The sequence below is a fragment of the Charadrius vociferus genome, unplaced genomic scaffold (assembly GCF_000708025.1).
Source record: "Charadrius vociferus isolate BGI_N301 unplaced genomic scaffold, ASM70802v2 scaffold37, whole genome shotgun sequence".
Classification (NCBI taxonomy): domain Eukaryota; kingdom Metazoa; phylum Chordata; class Aves; order Charadriiformes; family Charadriidae; genus Charadrius; species Charadrius vociferus.
The window spans coordinates 186,798-205,008 of record NW_009649457.1 but is presented as its reverse complement, the minus strand read 5'-3'; the positions used below and the strand labels follow the sequence as shown (position 1 = coordinate 205,008).

General features: G+C 43.6%; 1 protein-coding gene across 1 annotated transcript in view; it reads left to right on the top strand.

Annotated features, from left to right (window-relative positions):
* Positions 1-18,211, top strand: part of LOC104290621 (phospholipid-transporting ATPase ID-like) — a 101,355-nt gene that overhangs the window by 72,316 nt on the left and 10,828 nt on the right. The window contains exons 11-20 of the mRNA XM_009889739.1: positions 3,163-3,359; positions 4,530-4,738; positions 6,882-6,925; positions 8,484-8,649; positions 9,436-9,624; positions 10,496-10,611; positions 12,072-12,236; positions 14,683-14,794; positions 15,815-15,920; positions 16,728-16,875. Of these exons, the coding sequence (XP_009888041.1) occupies positions 3,163-3,359; positions 4,530-4,738; positions 6,882-6,925; positions 8,484-8,649; positions 9,436-9,624; positions 10,496-10,611; positions 12,072-12,236; positions 14,683-14,794; positions 15,815-15,920; positions 16,728-16,875 (1,452 nt within the window). The remainder of the gene's footprint in view (positions 1-3,162; positions 3,360-4,529; positions 4,739-6,881; positions 6,926-8,483; positions 8,650-9,435; positions 9,625-10,495; positions 10,612-12,071; positions 12,237-14,682; positions 14,795-15,814; positions 15,921-16,727; positions 16,876-18,211) is intronic.

Below are 18,211 nucleotides of genomic sequence, written 5' to 3'. Positions count from 1 at the left end.
AGGGTTCCATTGGCCTTTTTGGCAACAAGGGCACATTGCTGGCTCACTGACAATTTACTATCTACCAGGACCCCTAGATCCTTCTCCTCAGAACTACTACCTTTTGCATTTGTCTCAAAGCAGACAGCATGTTAGTGAACTTTTGTGTAAGCTTGAGTATTGCACACAAGTTGAGCTGTTAGGGACGAGAGCATTGACATGCAAAATGCACATAGAGCAAAATATACATAAAGCAACTGCAGTCGGAGACAAGAGCTGCTGTGATATGGAATCATAGATTCATTTAGCCTGGAAGAGACCTTTAAGATCATTGAGTCCAAATGTAAATCTAACACTACCAAGTCCACCACTAAACTGTGGCTCTAAGCACCATGCCAACAAGTCTTTGAAACACCTCCAGGGATGGCGACTCCACCACTTCCCTGGGCAGCCTGTTCCAATGCTTGACAACCCTTTCAGTGAAGAAATTTTTCTTAATATCCAATCTAAACCTCCCGTAGTGCAACTTGAGGATATTTCCTCTTGTCCTATAACTTGTTCCTTGGGGGAAGAGACTGACCCCCACCTGGCTACATCCTCCTTTCAGGTCGCTGTAGAGGGTGATAAGGTCTCCCCTCAGCCTCTTCTTCTCCAGACTAACCAACCCCAGTTCCCTCAGCCACTCCTCATAAGACTTGTGCTCCAGACCCTTCAACAACTTCGTTGCCCTTCTCTGTATGCGCTCCAGCACCTCAATGTCTTTCCTGTAGTGAGGGGCCCAAAAGTGAACACAGTATTCGAGGTGGGGCCTCACCAGTGCCGAGTACAGGGGGATGATCACTTCCCTATCCCTATATGGGAACATTCAGCTGCTGTCTTGCTCCACATATATTTCTGTCGCTGAATCATATGTTGAATTTTCTACATGAATTGTGATATTGTACAAACTGACAATTATTAACCCAGTGAGACCCAGGGACAGTGAGGAATCATTCAGAGTACAGTGATAAGATAGAAAAGCACAGTGATAAGACAGAGGAGCCAGCTGGGTCTTCTAATTGCTTTTACAACAGACAAGGTCTGCAGAGAGAAGTAATATCTTTTACTTGACCAAGAGAAGTATCTATAAAAACAGACAGGCTTGTCTATTTTCTCTGTTTATGTCTATTGGTTTAATAAAGGACACTACCTGTCCCTGGGTCGTGCCTCTCATATACACTTAAGTCCCAATGATACAACAGCACAAATTGAAGTCTGTTTTTACTGCTGGTCACAGAGGTTTAAAAACACTGCACCACATTCCTTACCAGCAAGCAACATTGTCTCTATTTCACAAGTGGAGTAATTTATTTGGCCTCCCACAATTAAACAGAAAAGCTATTACTGATGTGGGAAATACACGTGTACCCTGAAACTCAGCCCAACACCTTTACTTACTGCAACCCCCCTTTAGCAGCTACTTGGTATTAAAACTCAAGTTGGTTGGATGTGAACTTTTCACCAAGTTATTCAAATCGCTCCATTAAAGTATCCTTCTTCCTCTCATAGATTACCTCAGCAATAAAAATATCAGCTTTACCAGCAATGTTTCTGTTTGTACCACAATCACTGTTTATAAAAAATGTTGATTACTGTTTTAATGTGATTGTTACTGGGTGGCCTTATACATAATAGCCCAACTTACTGATATTTGCTCCCTAATGATTATACTTGCAAAATATGTTTTTTAATTGCTCTGTTGCGCAGCTTGTTGATTCCATATCTACACATTTTTATTAGGATGTTGGTTGTTTTAAGTCATTTATTTGGAGAAGTCCATATCAGCAGAACTGAGTTTATTATCTTTTGTCCAGGAAGGATGTCAAGCTAACTTTGATTTATCTGTCGCTCGATCACCATTTCTACCTTTCAAATACTGGAATTATGTTAGCCTATTTTCAGTATGGTGGAGCTTCCCAATTTTCAAAGCATTGTTAAAAATTAACCTTACCAGTTGTGAGAATTTCTCAGCTAGTCCCTCTAAGCTTTCATCTTTAAATTACCTGGACACACGGGATTGAAAATGCTGATTATTACAGGTAGAACCATGTAGTGTTCCTTGTCACAGAAGGTAATCTGTCTTTTCATCTGCTACAGCATACAGTATAGATACTTCCTTCTGCCTCCTTCCTCCTTCATTCATGGAGGACTGTCTGTTGAACATGTCTGTTTTTTTCCACACTTGTTGATTAGTTTACTCTTTTCTTTTCTTGATATTTTAGATGACTGTTAGATATTCATAGTTCTATAATTCCTTGTAGTTTTTATCAATTTCTGTTAACTTCCCTTCTTCCCCTTCTTTATGTATTCTTTTCCAAACGATTGTATTGCAATGTTCTTGTCTTCTTTTAATCAAAAATACTTTATGCCCTATGTAATGTTTTTGTGTCTATTAAATAGCATTCGTGAGAAAGTCCCAGTTTCACTGAGGTGTCCCACTTTGAAATTCTCTTCCCAGTTGCTGTTCCCCTGGTTGCTTTAGGCTTCAGGAAATAGGCTTCTCTAAAGTCCAAGGATACACATCACTGATTAGTGTTGCTTTCTGTTTGCTCAAAGGAAATGTAATCAGATTGTGATGGCAGGTACCAAGGCAACCATTAGTTCTGAGTCAGTGATTAACTCTACTTTAACCATCAGAATGATATCCAGTGCTGAATTCCAACCTGCACTGTGCTGGATTTCCTGTGTTACAAATTATCTTTAGTAGTTTTTCAGAAATGTTGAGGAGAACTGTGATATATCCACCAAATGGCCAGGTAAAATCCACCAGGCAGTTTCTATTCCCAAGTGCACAGCCAGATGTTTGAGGACCCGCAGCTCAACTCACCTGTCATGAGATCTGATGTTTTACCGCCAGCTGCCCACGAGCACCCGGTTTAGGTGTCTGCTTGGTTCTTGAATCCCCAGCTGCTCGAAGCCTTGTTATTCCAAATTTCCAGACTCTGCACTGTATCTGTAGCTTTGTCCTTGGGGTAAAAGTGTCATGACTTTGCTGGTTTTCCTTCTTCACCCCTAGGAAACTTTTTTTTGGCGTGATTCAGGCTGTCCAACCAAATTTCATTAGGGTCTTCTGATTAACCTGTACATAATAAATTCCTTGTTTCTAAAATGCAGTATCTTTGTTTTGTTTTGTTTTGTTTTCAGATCTTTGCATTTTTAGCACTGATGTGTCTTATCCTAGCCATTGGCAATGGCATCTGGGAGCATGATAAAGGCTACTACTTCCAGGTCTATCTGCCCTGGGCAGAGGGTGTCAACTCTGCCTCCTACTCCGGTTTCCTCATGTTCTGGTCATACGTGATCATTCTAAATACGGTGGTGCCAATTTCGCTCTACGTCAGGTACGTGCTGGAATCTCCTTTCATATTTCATCTGAGGAGAGGTCTAGCTTCTGCTTTAGCTAGGAGTGGCATTCTTCCTTGACACAAATGCAACCCCATTGTGGACAATCACACACAACCATGGTGGTGCTTTTCTTCTTTCTTCTGCTCTTGAGGTATTTGTCAGGGTTGGAGTGGGGACAGTAGAGAGCCCTGGAAGAGGACAGCATGCTATCCAGTTAAAAGAGATATGTAGGTGTAGGATGCTATAGGACTGAGACTGGAAGCCTGTTAGTAGTAGCATCTTGCTCTCTCCCACTTGGACTGCCCATCAAACAAAGTGAATGGCACATTCTTGGAGGTGGCTGTCGGGCTCATGTGAGGAGTGGATTGCCGGGTAAGTAGGTGTAATCAGTTTGAGGATCCATAGTACTTGATGCTGTATGAGCAGAGTGAGTGTCGTCACTTCCCAGACAGTGTAGGGCTATGTCGGTTAATGCAGATAGGTAAGCAGGGGTAGAGGGTAGGCAGTGCATCTTCGATGCTCTCAAAACCTTGAGGCTGGGCTGTAGACTGAATAAGGCTGCGTAGTTTTATCATTGGACCTAACTCTTCGGGCAGCTTTGCTACTGAGACCCCCTTTTGTGTTGATGAATATGAGGAATTAATCCCGTTCCTGCCCACCATGTCACACCAGCAGTAAAGTAGAAATTCATGTTGTCTGCAAGCTGATACGGCTCCTTGGCTGTGTTGAGTTGCACAATGACTCACTTGTTGTGGAGCTCTGGGCTGTTTCAGCTGTGGCTGTGCTCATCCCTTGGCACCGGGCTCAGCCCAGCCCAGAGCCCTGCTGGAACCCTTCCCCGTCTGAGCACCACTCCTCAACCTGCACCAAGTGAAACCCACTGCCCCTGCCTTGCTTTTCAGTCTGAAAACTTCTGAAACTTTTCAAATACACTTATAAGTCCTTGTTTTATAAATAAAGGAAAGGAATTTGCTATAAACCTAACACCATTTCAGTGGGACTTGCTTCAGCATTGCTTACTACAGGCCATTTGAGGACAACCCGATGAGTACACCCTGTCATTACTGTCAAAGTTGTCTTCTAATTGCAATCGGTAATGGTGGTGCTGAAGACAAAGATCTTCTCCCTTAAACTAATAAAGATTCCATCACCTTCTCTTTCTCCAGTGTAGAGATTATACGCTTGGGTAACAGTTTCTACATTGACTGGGACCGTAAAATGTATTATCCGTTTAATGACACGCCAGCTCAGGCCCGTACCACTACACTCAATGAAGAGCTGGGGCAGATCAAGTATATCTTCTCAGACAAAACAGGAACTCTCACTCAGAACATCATGTGTTTCAACAAGTGCTCCATCAATGGCAAATCCTACGGTATGTTATGTTTGTCTTATTGTCCAGGTTTTATTCTATTGCATGCCTCTTGGTCCACAGAGACTAAATGTGACATCCAGACGAGAGTGTCTTGCAAGAAACTGCAGTGATTAAGTGCAGGGTTGCCCATCAGGGATGCCTGGACAGCCTGGATTACATCACTTGCATACCTTAATATCATTTTCTTTTCCTTTGTTTCTTCTTTTTGCCACCCTTTTACCTCCCTTTTTCTGCCCCACTATTGTCCCAGCTAAAGATCCTGCACCTTATTAATTTTTCCTCATTGGTTATCCCAGTTTTACTGCATCTGTACTCTTTTTTTTTTTTTTTCCTGATATCACTGCCCAGGTAATTTCAGCCTTTTAAGGTATTATTGACATGGTTACCCAGGTGGTGCTAGCCCTGCAAAGCATAACACATAGCTCACATAACTATCTCTCTCTTAACCACTTGTGAAATTATCTGTCCCTCGGGGCGTTATATTTTGTCAGCTTCTCACACTGTTATCTCTCACATTCAGCAGTTTCTCCTGTCACAATCAGCAGATTTCTACATCCTGTTCAGGTAGCTTAACCTTCAGTCAGCACCTGGTCAATGGCTTGGACATGTGTCTGCAGCCCTGACGTACTGCACCTACCGGAAGAGACAAAAGTTTGCAGGGACTTGGGAAAAATGGGAAGAAAATTTGTTACCTCTGTTAGATCCTAACAGTCATTGACTCAAAAGTCTCATTCATTATATGGCCCTTGGCAGTGTTCTTCATACTGCTCAAGAGGTCGTAACAATTCACAAACTGACTAATTGATTCCCCCAGAGAAATTAGTTACTGCTTATTCGTAGATTGATGCTTGTTTTGCCTGTGTCAGACCTGCTGATGAACTACTGTGCCAGAAAGCTTGTCTTTTCTCTTAGTGATATTAGCTGGCCTAATAAAAGAAGTTATATTTTCCTATAAATCTTGTGCTGTGTGTAATTGGAGACCACCGTATCTCAAACAGCGCTACTAGGCTAGCCAACACTAGTGCTGCTAAACAGCTTGGAAAATATTCAGTCTGTTCATTCTTGTGTCCCGCAGCTGACTTTTCCAAAGTGAATGTCACCACTAAACACAGACATAAGATGTGGGTTCAATAAATGAATAGGAAATATGTGGAAAGAAGGCAGACAGTCTATTGCCTATAGTTTTCTAAATGCTTAGCTTCTTCCCTGGAATATACTCCTTTGGATTTGCTGCTCGGGGGCATTTGGGAAAGCTGTGCCAGAAAGGATGAATTAGTTCTGCTGCCAGGGAGGGTAGTGTGGAGTCTTAGGCTTCCCATTGGGAAGGAGGTGTCGAAACGACTCTCAGTTACAGTTCCCAGGGGATGAACTGATGTGCACTTCTCAGGAGATGTGGCTTCTGAGTTTTTTCTACACCCTCAGGGCTTTTATGAAGTAATACCTGTACCTAGAATAGACTGTGGCCACAGTTGAGGTTGCTGGTGCAGGTATGGATCTATCATTCATGTAGTTCACTGTATTTCAAGCTTATTTCATTGAAGTGTTGGATCCACTGGGCTGGGTACAGTTCAGACCTCCCAAGTGAAATTTTCTTCAGGCAGAAGTTTCAGTAGTGTTTCCTGGTGATGAGATGTCTTCCATTTCTGTGACCAGATCATCAGTTCAGGGAAAATGAATGGAGCAGCCTTGCTACCTAGATGTGGGAAGAATGAGCTTTGACAACTCCTTCTCTGTGGTTGTCCAGGGACTGTTGCAAACCCAACATGATCCAGGAACTGGATTTTGTCTCAGATTCCAAAGGGAAAGTACAAGAGAAGTCATCCCCTGAAAGCACCTTCGTTTCCTACCTAGCACTACATCCTTTCTGGGTTCAGCGTCAGTCAAGTCTTCTTTACCCAAATGCCAGTCATTTTTATGGTAACTGCTTTGTGTTTCAAGCATCTGTCAGTCTCTGGATTAACATAGAAACTGATTGATGTTAATCATCAGTCTTCATTACTCATGTCAAGATATTTATGCTTATTAAAACTTTTTAACCAGATACTAGCTTCAGAATGCGTTAACAAATTTTTGTGGTAGAGAAGCTCAGAGACTGCACTTATCTGGTGTTTGTGGCTATAACCGCAGTCTTTCTTGCTTGCAGGTGATGTATATGATATGTCTGGGCAAAGGATAGAAATAAACGAGGTAAGTGTTCAAGTGTTATCAGGATCTGTGCTGTCAGTGAACCTGCCTGCAGAGGTGCTAGGGGACACAACCCACCCAGGCATAGGTCATGCTTTTGACCCTGCAAGAGATGATGCTCTTGACCCTGACAACAGGGATGTGTGTTCTTGTGGATGTCAGAGGATCAATAGAGTTGCATTCCCTTCCAGTAAGCCTGGTTTAAACCTGCAGGTCAGTTAGCCTGAGTGCCCGCTGTTCCCTCAGCTTCACATGACACCTTAGTGCATGCACAGCTCCTCTTGAATACTGGGCCATTGTTATTGGTTGGAAACTTGGACATTGGTTAATTTTCTTATCCTTGGCAGTTAATTAAAGCTTTGGTGGGGAATCAGTGAGTTCAGTTCATATTGATAACAAGGTCACTGTCGAATTCCCCTTATGTCTCGACATTGGAAAGTGTGAAAATGGGTGACTCCTCCATATCTGTCTAGCCTCTGCTTGCTAGCACAAAACCACGTCTTGGATTTCACTGCCTAAAATGTCTGAAAACTGCATGCAGTAATCCAAGCAAGATGATGATGAAAATCCCACTCCTCGTTCCAATGATTCATGTCCACGCCATTTAAAACTGAAATTGGCTTTTTGTGCTGAGTGCAGTGCCTCCAGGCTGACTTTGCTCAGGCAGCAAAATGCAAAGGGCAGACTTGCTTGGGGAGACATGCTGGTCTCCTGCCAACTGGCTGCCCGGCAGCTCCTCCTGGCCATGATACTCACCAGAGCAGGGTCCTGCAGGTCAAAAGGCTGCTGCCCACACATCCACAGTGCTGCAGCGCTTGGACCTTGCTGTGCAGATGAGTGTGTGTGTTTGTGGTGGGCCTGTGCTCTTGCAGTAAGTGCTAAATGTCAGCTGGCAGGGGTCAAGAGGATGACTCCCATCCTGGAAACTCTGAGCTCATTGGGGATGGGGTGGGAGTCGTTATCGTCCCAGGCAGGCTCAGCAGTGCATTCCTCCATGACACATCATGCTGTGATCTTCTGGCCATTTCTGCACCGTGTTCCCCTCTGCTTGGAGCTCCTTTTTTTTAGACAAAATGGGCAGTGCCTGTGGGGTTGAACCTTTACATCATTTGTCTGTCATCTTTTTCCGTATCAGGATTTTTTCTTGCTTTGCAAGTATAAGGTGGACAACACAGCCTTTTGAATTGTTTTAAATTGGGCTTCCACATTCCCCTGTCACAGGCAGCCATTGAAATCAGGACCATGATGCCATCCAGCAGGCATGTGTTGAAGGCAGCCATTTCCTTGCTATAGAAATCCTTAGTCTGGGATCCTGTAGGAGCATTTGCTGTCATACAGAGAGGCATCTTTAGCTAATCAGGTTCTCAGCCTGGGTGCTGCTTTGAAAGGTACCTCAAGTGTCTGTCCTCTCCTGTGATGCAGTAGCTTTCATGACCTCCTAGACTCATCAGTTTCTGTCATGAACAGCCCTGCAGGAGAGAGCCCTTTGTAAGGAAGAGAGGGGGGCTATGATGGGACCATGTGAGAGCTCCACAAATAACACCAAACCATATTTTTGCAGAACACAGAGAAGGTTGATTTCTCATACAACCCGTTAGCTGACCCGAAGTTTGCCTTCTATGACCATAGCCTGGTGGAATCTGTGAAGCTGGGTGATGTCCCGACACACAGGTTCTTTCGGCTCCTCTCACTTTGTCACACAGTGATGCCAGAAGAGAAGAAGGAAGGTGAGGACTGTTGAAGGCACCAAACTGAGTGGTTATGTTCACCCTGCACCACAGTATGTCTCCTCTCCACAGAAGCTGTTATTGGTCCTTTTGGCTCCCTGGTCGTTTTCCGTAGTATATGGCTACACATAAATCACTGCCTTTGGAGATGCCACTTGGAAAGAGAAAGGACCAGGGCCTCCATTCCCTGTGTGTTCCTGTGGTGGAGCTGACACTACTGCAAACACCACATTTCTGGAGAATTACAAGTGCCACAGCCTCCCTGAGGTGGCAAATGGCTTGCCCCACTGTTTCTCCACTCTGCACCACGTCCCATAAAGAAAAGAGCACAGAGCACCTAACGGCCGGAGCCTCGCTAGCTTAAGTCACCCAGTGTTCCCACAAGTTCTGGGTCTGTCTCCTCCAATCCCAGACAGGGTGAAAACTGTGCTTTAAAGGCTGGAACCATTAATTGAAACATATAAGCTGAAAATACTCATGAGAAAAATACATGCAGATGTAACTAGGAGGGGTTAAACCCAAGGAAGTTATCCTTCAGTGAGATCTGTTGGACTCCAAAGAGAGTGATAAAAGACCCCAAAGAGTCTAGAGGGCCTCTTGCACTGGCCTGGAGGATGTGTTGATGGCACTTGATGGACACATGTTGAGCTTTTTACTGCTGCATCTCTGGGGATAGGCAGAAAAGCAAAATGTTAACTGCTATACAATGTCTTTGATTTTATATTTGTTTAGCCTCAGAAACAAAGCAGAAGCCACATTTTTTTTTTTTTTTTTCTTGCATGTCAGGTAACTTGATGTATCAGGCACAATCTCCCGACGAGGGAGCCCTTGTCACTGCTGCCAGAAACTTTGGATTTGTGTTCCGGGCTCGCACACCAGAGACTATCACTGTCGTGGAAATGGGAGAAACAAAAATTTACAAACTCCTGGCTATTCTTGATTTCAACAATGTTCGCAAGCGAATGTCTGTTATTGGTATGTTCCCTTTGCTCCTTTCTTTCCTTCCTGACTTTGTAGGCTTTCAAGTTGGCCCTCATTCTGCTGTGATGCCTTTTCCTAGGAGACCTCCTTTGCAATGCTTGCTGAATAATAATAATAATTTACTTCTGAGCGCTTGAGGTGGGCTGCCTTGACTTTTCAATTACACAGCAACAGTGCTAGATAAATACTTAGGCTTGTGGGAGAACATCTTAGCATCTGGAGCACAATGATGGAGCAGCCTCCTGAAGACACTAACTAAGCCTTCTACATAACTTACCTCCCTCATGAGAGTGCAGGAAAGGCCTTCCTATTAATCAGCTTCTAAATTACCAGCAAAATCTGAGAAAGTGGGAAAGGAGAATACAAGGCTGAGTAGAGAAGCCCACTTTCCTGAGAGGAAAATGGAGAAATGATTCAAGAAACCTCATGTGGCCTTTATTAACCCCCCAATATCTTCAGATATTTCAGGAATTGGTATATCATAACTGTAACAAGAGAGTGGTAGTACCTTTACTGGTAGGAGCCATAGGAGCAGTAGGACCAGTTCCCTAAGAACAAATTATTCTTGACTTTTGAATGCAGATGTCCTGCCTGAAGTGTTGTCTGTAGGAACCACATGGTTGAACAGAGCATCTGCTCAGACCAATGCAATCTGGGTACAGTTCCCTGTTCTGCTGCCGTTGATGTGGAGAGTAGTTGCATTATCTTCTGTTCTAACCAAAGCTTGTCTTGATTCCTGGGAGGTTTCCAACACTTGGTGGAGTTTGGACACCTCTAAAAACCTGTCTTTGTTTTGATGCAAATGCTCTGAATCCCAAGTGCCTCAATCTGGGATTTGTAGCATTTCTCTTCCTCTTCCCTGTAGTGCGGAGTCCGGAAGGTGACTTGACTTTGTACTGCAAGGGGGCTGACACCATTCTTTATGAACTGCTTCATTCATCCTGCGACTCTCTCAAAGAGGAGACCACAGAACACCTGAATGTAAGTGTTTCCTTCTGCACCACATCTCTGCGTTTCATGGTTTTCTTTTCTCCAGACATGGAAATGTACTTTGTACTGACATAAAAAAACGGGTTTCAGAAGCAGCACTCAAGCACAGATTTTTTAATTGGGTTTTGTTTTGTTTTGTTTTCATGGAGAATGGAGAGGGAAATTAATTTATAAAGCCTTAGGTCTCAAATCAGTTGCCAAAGCATGGTGCCATTTGAACTGCTCCAGGATATCCAGCACATCTGGACACAGATGGCAAATACAATGAAGGACATTCAGAAGACTTGTACTCCTCTGGAGTAGGAGCTGGAAGCCATGTAGAACAGGTGAAACACCTGAAATGGCACTACACATCTGTGTTTTGGCAACTAAATTCCATCCAGGTCTGCAGTTACTTTACAAGGCAGGCACCTGATGCATTTGAGCATGCCTTGGGTCAGAATAACTCAGTTGATCAGTAAAGAGCCCCAGAACTGTTTACCTTCTTGAATGCGTTTCAGATCTGCAGTGACTGTGATCCGAGAGGTCTCAGTCAGAAGGGACTGAACAGGTGCTGGGACCTGCTCACCTCCCCTTCTTCTAGATCATGTGGGGGCATATTGACTGGGCAGCAAGGAAAAGCCATCACTCAGACTTGTGGCCTTTTAAATTGTTGCTGGTGTGAGCTGGGCAGTGGTTACTCACATAAGTGGATGTTTTGGCCAATATTTGCTCCCTCTTGTGTTGCCAGATCCTGCTGATACGGTTCAGACCACAAGATAACAGAAAGTTTTGCCAGAGAGGTTGTGCAATAGCACAAACATCTTGCTCACGGCCTGGGGGAGACATAGAAGGTTGCTGGTGAAGGAGAGGGCACAGCAGATCTGTGGATGTAGCCTGTTCCTGATGCACCTTTACTTCAAGCCTGGGGGAACACCTCACTTTTCACACTGAGATCTCTCTTATCCCACCAAATACCGAGATCCATAACCTCAATCACGCATCTGCAGAAAGCACACTTACAAGGACTTGCTGAGGTGTCATAACTGACTCTGCTCATGCTGCGCATTTCAGCTAGTACTTCTACCCTAAAAATGTTGAGCCCAGGTCCAAAATTCAAGTCTGTGTTCAGTATTTATTCAGGTCTCACTGTTCTGAACCTTATGTTGAGAAATACAAACCTAGGAAACAACTACCTGGTTAATGTAAAGATTTAGAGTCAGAGAGTTGGAAAGCTCTTCTGAATTTGTTCTTTGTGAGGGCCGTGCCTGGCAATAATAAAGTGGTCTGGAACTAGTTTTTAAAAAGTACCCTAAGGTTTGTGGTCTAAGGTGTGATTTTTTCACCTTTTCTCTGCAGACCATAGGCAAGAAGATTTTACAGATGGACCTTTGCTTTCCATGGTTCCTTTGTAAGCCCAAGTGAGCAGACTGTTCTTCTTTGACCTATTCTGCCTCACCCTTGTCTTGCAGGAGTTTGCTGGTGAAGCTCTGAGGACACTCGTGGTGGCCTATAAAAACCTGGATGAAGACTACTTTCAGGACTGGATCAGGCGTCACCATGAAGCAAGCACTGCCTTGGAAGGACGGGAAGATAAATTGTCGGAGTTATATGAGGAGATTGAAAAAGACCTAATGGTTGGTGTTTCAGGGAATATGGTCCAAGCTCTGGGGGAGGCAGTGAGGATGGTGGTTTGTCAATAAACAGCTCAGTATGACTTCGGTAAACATGGCTTTGCAAACATCTCAGTGGGTTGTGTGACGGGAGCAGTTAGGAATATGGCAGTCCTGGGTTTTCACTGGCACCTCCGCCAGGAGCCCGTAACTGAGGTGTCACCCACCAGTGCAAGGGAATGGTTTTATTTTAACTCATGTGGGTGTCAGAGTAGCTTTCTCTTGATGAAGTGACATAGTGATGAAGTGACATACCAGAGCCTGAGGGAGATGACGTGGACACAAATATTTCATCGCTATCCTTTGTATGTGCAAATGGCTGATCTATTTATTTTCCTGTCTTTGAAATGGCAGGCAGTGAATAATCAATCCCCAGTGCCCCTCCGTATCAGAGAGCGTCTCCTTTGTTCTTGCAGCCCTGGGCAGGATGGGGAGATGATGTCCATGAACATGTTTGCGTCAATTTGAAATAGGGCTAAACTGTGATCTTCAAGTCATTCTTTTCTCCATGAGTGTTGTTACAGCTTTTTGAACGCCTGGCGGGGGGGCGGCTCTGCCTGTGTTTTAGAGCCGTGAATAATGAATGAAAAGGATGTGTGGGATCTGAGGGGAAGCAATTCAGCTCTTGCACTCGCAGTACTGCGTTTCTGAAATCTCGGAAATCCTGGGAGCTGCACTGTTGCTCCATTAGCCCTACGCTCAGGATGCCAGCAGGGCTCGGGAAGAAGCCAGCGTCAGCTGAGGAGCTGCTGACCTCTGGAAGTTGCACAGCCCACAGAGCAGAGCCTACTGCCCTTCTGGGTCTGTTTGGGAAAAAGGATAATTCTCCAGTCCAGAGAATACCGTGCAAGTGTCCAAAGCAGGAAAGACAGGGAGGTTTAGGAGGCTGAGGAGCCAGGTGCTTTGCAAGAAATGTTTATGAAGTTCGTGGCCTGAGTAGAGAAGACATCACAGGCTCACAGCAGGAAGAAGAGTGGCTCGGAAGAAAACACTCGTTACACCTGCCCCTTCTCTGTGTTCTCTACAGGAGTGACTTTACTTCCTGAAGGTGCTGCAGGGAGAGGCAGAGGGCGAGTGTAGGAAAGCCTGGCTTGTGACAGAGAATGGGTGCGAGAGCCAGAGTCAGCAAGGAAGTAGAAAGGTCTTGTGCAGATGCAGAGGACTGTCAAGTATCATGGTCAGGTTGACAGGCAAGAGCAGAAGTCCCTCGGTGTGGCAGACTCCTGATAAGGGTCCTTAGGGGGAGTAAGGATATAAGGAAAACAAGGGGGAATAGGGACGGAACATGGTTATATTCAGTGAAGAGTAGTAAAAATACTATTTATGGTAGGTTGACCTGAAAACTAAGGAAGATGCATGGTCAGGAAGTCATCACAGCTGTCCCTCCAGCTGTTGGTCATGGGCAGACAGGTAAAGGCCTGCCAACAATACTATTGTGCCTTTCTGCAGCTGTGGGGAATACATGGTCCCGTTCACTGTTCCTGGGCACATTTGACATTAGTGTCCATCCTTGGGCTTCCAGCTCAGACTCAGGCTGCCAAGGATGAGCAGGTACTCCCAGGAGGGGGTTTTGTATGCTACAAGCATTTAAGGTCTCACTAGCTGGACCAGGGACTACTGCTGTAAAATGTGGATTGTGCAGTTTTGAGGACCCTATAGAGAAGTTCCCTCAGAGCTGTTATCTACATTGATAACACTCATAACTGATGAATGATGAACATCCCAGGAAGCCAGAAGGGATCTTGGGCTTAAAGCCAACCCCTGAATTTAGTCTCCCAACAGCAGGAGGTAGGTGGTAGCAGATGCTGTCTAAACCTGAGCTAGCAGCGAAACCTTCATGTCCCTTTGACAATAGGTTAAAGCCACCAAGTATCTCCAAAATGCAGAAAAAGCAATAACTTTAAAATAATAAATGTTTGTTCCCTAAGCAGTCTGTGGTTTAGTTGTGTGACAGTGTAGAGCAGGGGTGGGGACAGGTCTGTTGTGGGCTTGAGAAGATGCTTAGCAGCCATATGTCTGCTGCGTTACAATATGGCTGGGAGCAAGCTCCACACTACAGGATGCATATGGAGGTTTGCGGATCCACAGCCATCTTTGTCCCTCAGTGACAGCTCTATCTGCTGTGAAGGGGACAGGTGGAAGAACATAGACCTGTAGGTCTGCAAACGTGTTGGCCAATAATTTCATGCACGTTCGTGATCCATCTGAGCCTGAGGGATTAGACACTAGAACTTTTGCAGGATCAGAGCTCTACTCTGTACACTGCATTTGCTGAGGAAGAGTGAAAATCAGTACACCGTTATTCCCGGAATTCATTTGTGTTTTCTTGAGTAATTACCTGGAGGTCTAATGCTTCCTTCTTTGCTAGCAATGGGAAGACTTAACCAGTTCCCTGCTGTTTTCTGCTAAGCTGCTAGGTGCCACAGCGATTGAGGACAAGTTACAAGATGGAGTCCCACAGACAATTGAGACTCTTGCCAAAGCCAACATTAAGATATGGGTTCTTACTGGAGACAAACAAGGTAAAGGGGCTACAGCTTTGGATGTTTCTCTTCTCTCCCACTGGTGGATGGTTCTGCTAAGACACATGTTCTCATTCTTTCTCCTTTGATAAACTGCACAGAGGACAAACTTACCAGGCTTTGCTTCATTGTCAGCCAGGCAAAGCTCCAGTTATCTGGAATTAGACCAGATTAGTGCCTGTTCTTAATTCCTGTCCTGAGGCTGGAAGCAGTGTGAAGGCAGCATCCTTTGCCTTTGGATGCTGTGATAAGGTGTCGGTTTAGTACAGTTAACCAACCTGGTGAAGGTGGAAAAGACTTTGTCCTGCTTTCCAGGAACTTCAATGCTAAAGTGCATATTGGCTTGGTTTCAATTTGGTCCTGGCATTAACGATCCAGAGTAGAAATGGAAGAAATATAGGCTTTTGAAGAAAGCATTAAATTGGAAAGAAATGACAATAGATTCCAATAAATTCTTGTGGAGAAATAGCAACTTCACTGAAGCAATGGTGTTTCACGGAGGCCAAAAGTGTTTGCAAATAATTTTATCTAAGAAATGAGAAGACAATTTTTGAGAAAAATTAAACTTTTCATTTTGACATGTTCCAAATGTAATAGTTTTGCTTATGAAATAGCAAAATACTGTTTTTTCTGATTTTTTTGAGCAAATTGTCTTGATATTCTTCTTCAGAACTATGGTATGGGGCTTTTGTGGGGGCAGGGGGATGGAAAGTTAAATATCCTAATAAAACCTTTTCGAATCAACACAAAATGTTTTTTGTTGTTCCAAGTATGTTGGCTAAAGGGTATTTTGAGCTTTTTCATTTCGGTGGAACTATTTTTTGCTGTGGCCTTGTAAAGCCGAATTAGGGGAGATTTGCTGCTACGTCTTGCTGCTCTCTAAAACTGTTGACTCTGAAAGGCTTAGAGCTCTTTTTAGTGAGAAAGAGATCTTTTGTCTTGCATGTAAAAAGGCCACAGAGATGTTGTGTGAGTTTGGGGCTGCTAAGATGGGTCATCTTCCTCGTTTGTCTTTCCCAGAGACGGCAATGAATATTGGTTACTCCTGCAACTTGCTGAATGATGACATGGATGACGTTTTCGTTATTGAAGGCCACACATCTGATGACGTACTTAATGAGCTGAGGTAAATGGCTGAAATACACAGCTTCCTTGCTGTGCACTGACACTGGAATGGAACAGTATTTGTATTTTGCATTTGTATTTGAGCAACCTGGTCTAGAAGGAGATGTCCCTGCCCATGGCAGGGGGAGTGGAACTAGATGATCTTTAAGGTCCCTTCCAACCTAAACTGTTCAATGATTCTATGGTTTGTATTATTCCACCTTTTTTTCCTGTTGGCTTTACTTGATGCACTTCATTCAGGGACCTCAGATAACAGCTAGCTGGCTCCCTCGAAGATCCACCAGTGACATAGTATAGGAATCTCCTCTGAGCATAAATTCTGAAGCTTCTTGATCCAAGAGCTCAAATCTATATAAATGTAGAAGGAAGAGTCAGGCAGGCAATATCAGCTGATGTTCACCGAGCAACAAAGCCTTTGGCCCTAGGCTAGAGCTATGCTGTTGCTCTACTGCTACTGCTATCCACCTTGCAGTCCTTTGTGCTATGGTACTTTTCTCTCATTATCTGTAAATCTGTCTTCCTCCATAGCCTCCTCAGTAGACACAAGTTCTTAGTTATAGGTGGAAAATGGGAAAGTTTTTCTGTCCCTTTCTGTTGAAGTAGGTGGTTGTCAGACAACGTGCACAGAAAATTGGGATGCCCTTTGGGATAATGTCCTTTATGGCATTCAGATGGTTTGTTTGACTTTAAATCAGCACAGGTTTAGCACACACTTCTTGGAGTTTCAGAACCATGTTGGTGGTCTGCAAAAACAGCAGCAGCTAAACCATGCATGTTGTTTTCATTATTATTCTGCATTTTTTTTTAGGAATGCAAGGAAAAAGATGAAGCCAGACTCCTTTCTGGACAGTGATGAAATCAACATTCAGTTTGAAAAATCATCAAAAAAACCCCAAATTATACCTGATGAGCAAGCAAATGGAGTGTATGGTCTGGTTATCACTGGCCACAGCCTGGTAAGGAAGGTTCACAGCCATGTTAGGCCTGAGTTCTCGTAAGAACTTAATGTCATAGGGACATACTGGATGTCTGAAAATGCTCACAAAATTTAGCTCTAGAGGACTGGATTTTTTTTTTTTTTTTTTTTTCCTAATTAAAGATAAGGTTCGGTGACTATCTGAGATATCAAAGGCGATGGGCAAGGTTTCAGAAGACTGGAACAGGGAAGAGTTGGCCCTGATGTTAGGCAAACAGGAGGGGTAGAGTAGCTGGATCAATTTTCATTTCCAGAAAGATACTGGAAAAATAATCAGGCAGTTTATGGATGCAGCAAGAAGATAAGATAACATCAGACATGGGTTTCAAGTATGCCAAGAACACATTCTAATAAATATATCTGGTAACAGATACATTTAACAGATGGGATATATATTGTACCACTTAACTAATAAACTGTTTGATGTTCTCTCCCATGATGTTCTTCCAAGCAAACTTAAGTAATATGGTCTAGATGAAATTGTTAAGTGATAGATGCAAGACTGTTTAGAAAGTATGGCTCCTAAGGGCTCACTGTTGATCTAAACCAACAGTTAAGCGGCATCTGCAGGGGGCTACCCCACATCTATTTGATATTCAATGTTTTCATTAACTGCTTAAGAAGAGAGCAGATAACACCAGGCTGGGAGAAACTGCAGGCATGGTGGAGTTCAAGATTAGATTTGAAAACAATTTTAACAAATTGGAGAAATACTTTGGAAAAATGGGGAATGCAATTCAGTAAGAACAAATGTGTTGTTTCTCCACTTTCACATATTCAACTGCACACATACAATATCAAAGATATGTATGTAAGAGCATCATCTATAAGACTTGTGAAGAAAGCCTCCTGCTTCATCTGGCATTGGTAATGTCTTAGCTGAAATAATTCAACTTATTTGGGCCATTTTCTTTGAGAAAATGCACACCTGCTATAGAGAATACAAAGAAAACTCTAAGAGTGGTCATGCATGATCTGGAAAGCATAAGGGAAAACTGAGAGAGTTAGGATTTCTGAGCCTAGAGAATACTGATCAGTCTTGGTAATACTCTTCAAATAATAACAGGTGAACAAAGTAATGGAATTAAACTGAGAAAAGAGAGTTTGGGATTAGATGTCTTCCTGGTGAGAACAGTGAAGCACTGGAATAGATTTTCCATCCTTGGAAATTTTTTAGAACAGGTTAGAGAAATAAACAATTTAGTTAGATTTCAACCTGTCTGAGAAGAAGGCTTAGATTAGATCAGGTTATTTGTCTATTGTATTTTGCTTTCCCAGATTGCGGGGAAAGCAAATAGGTAGATATGGGAAGAGCG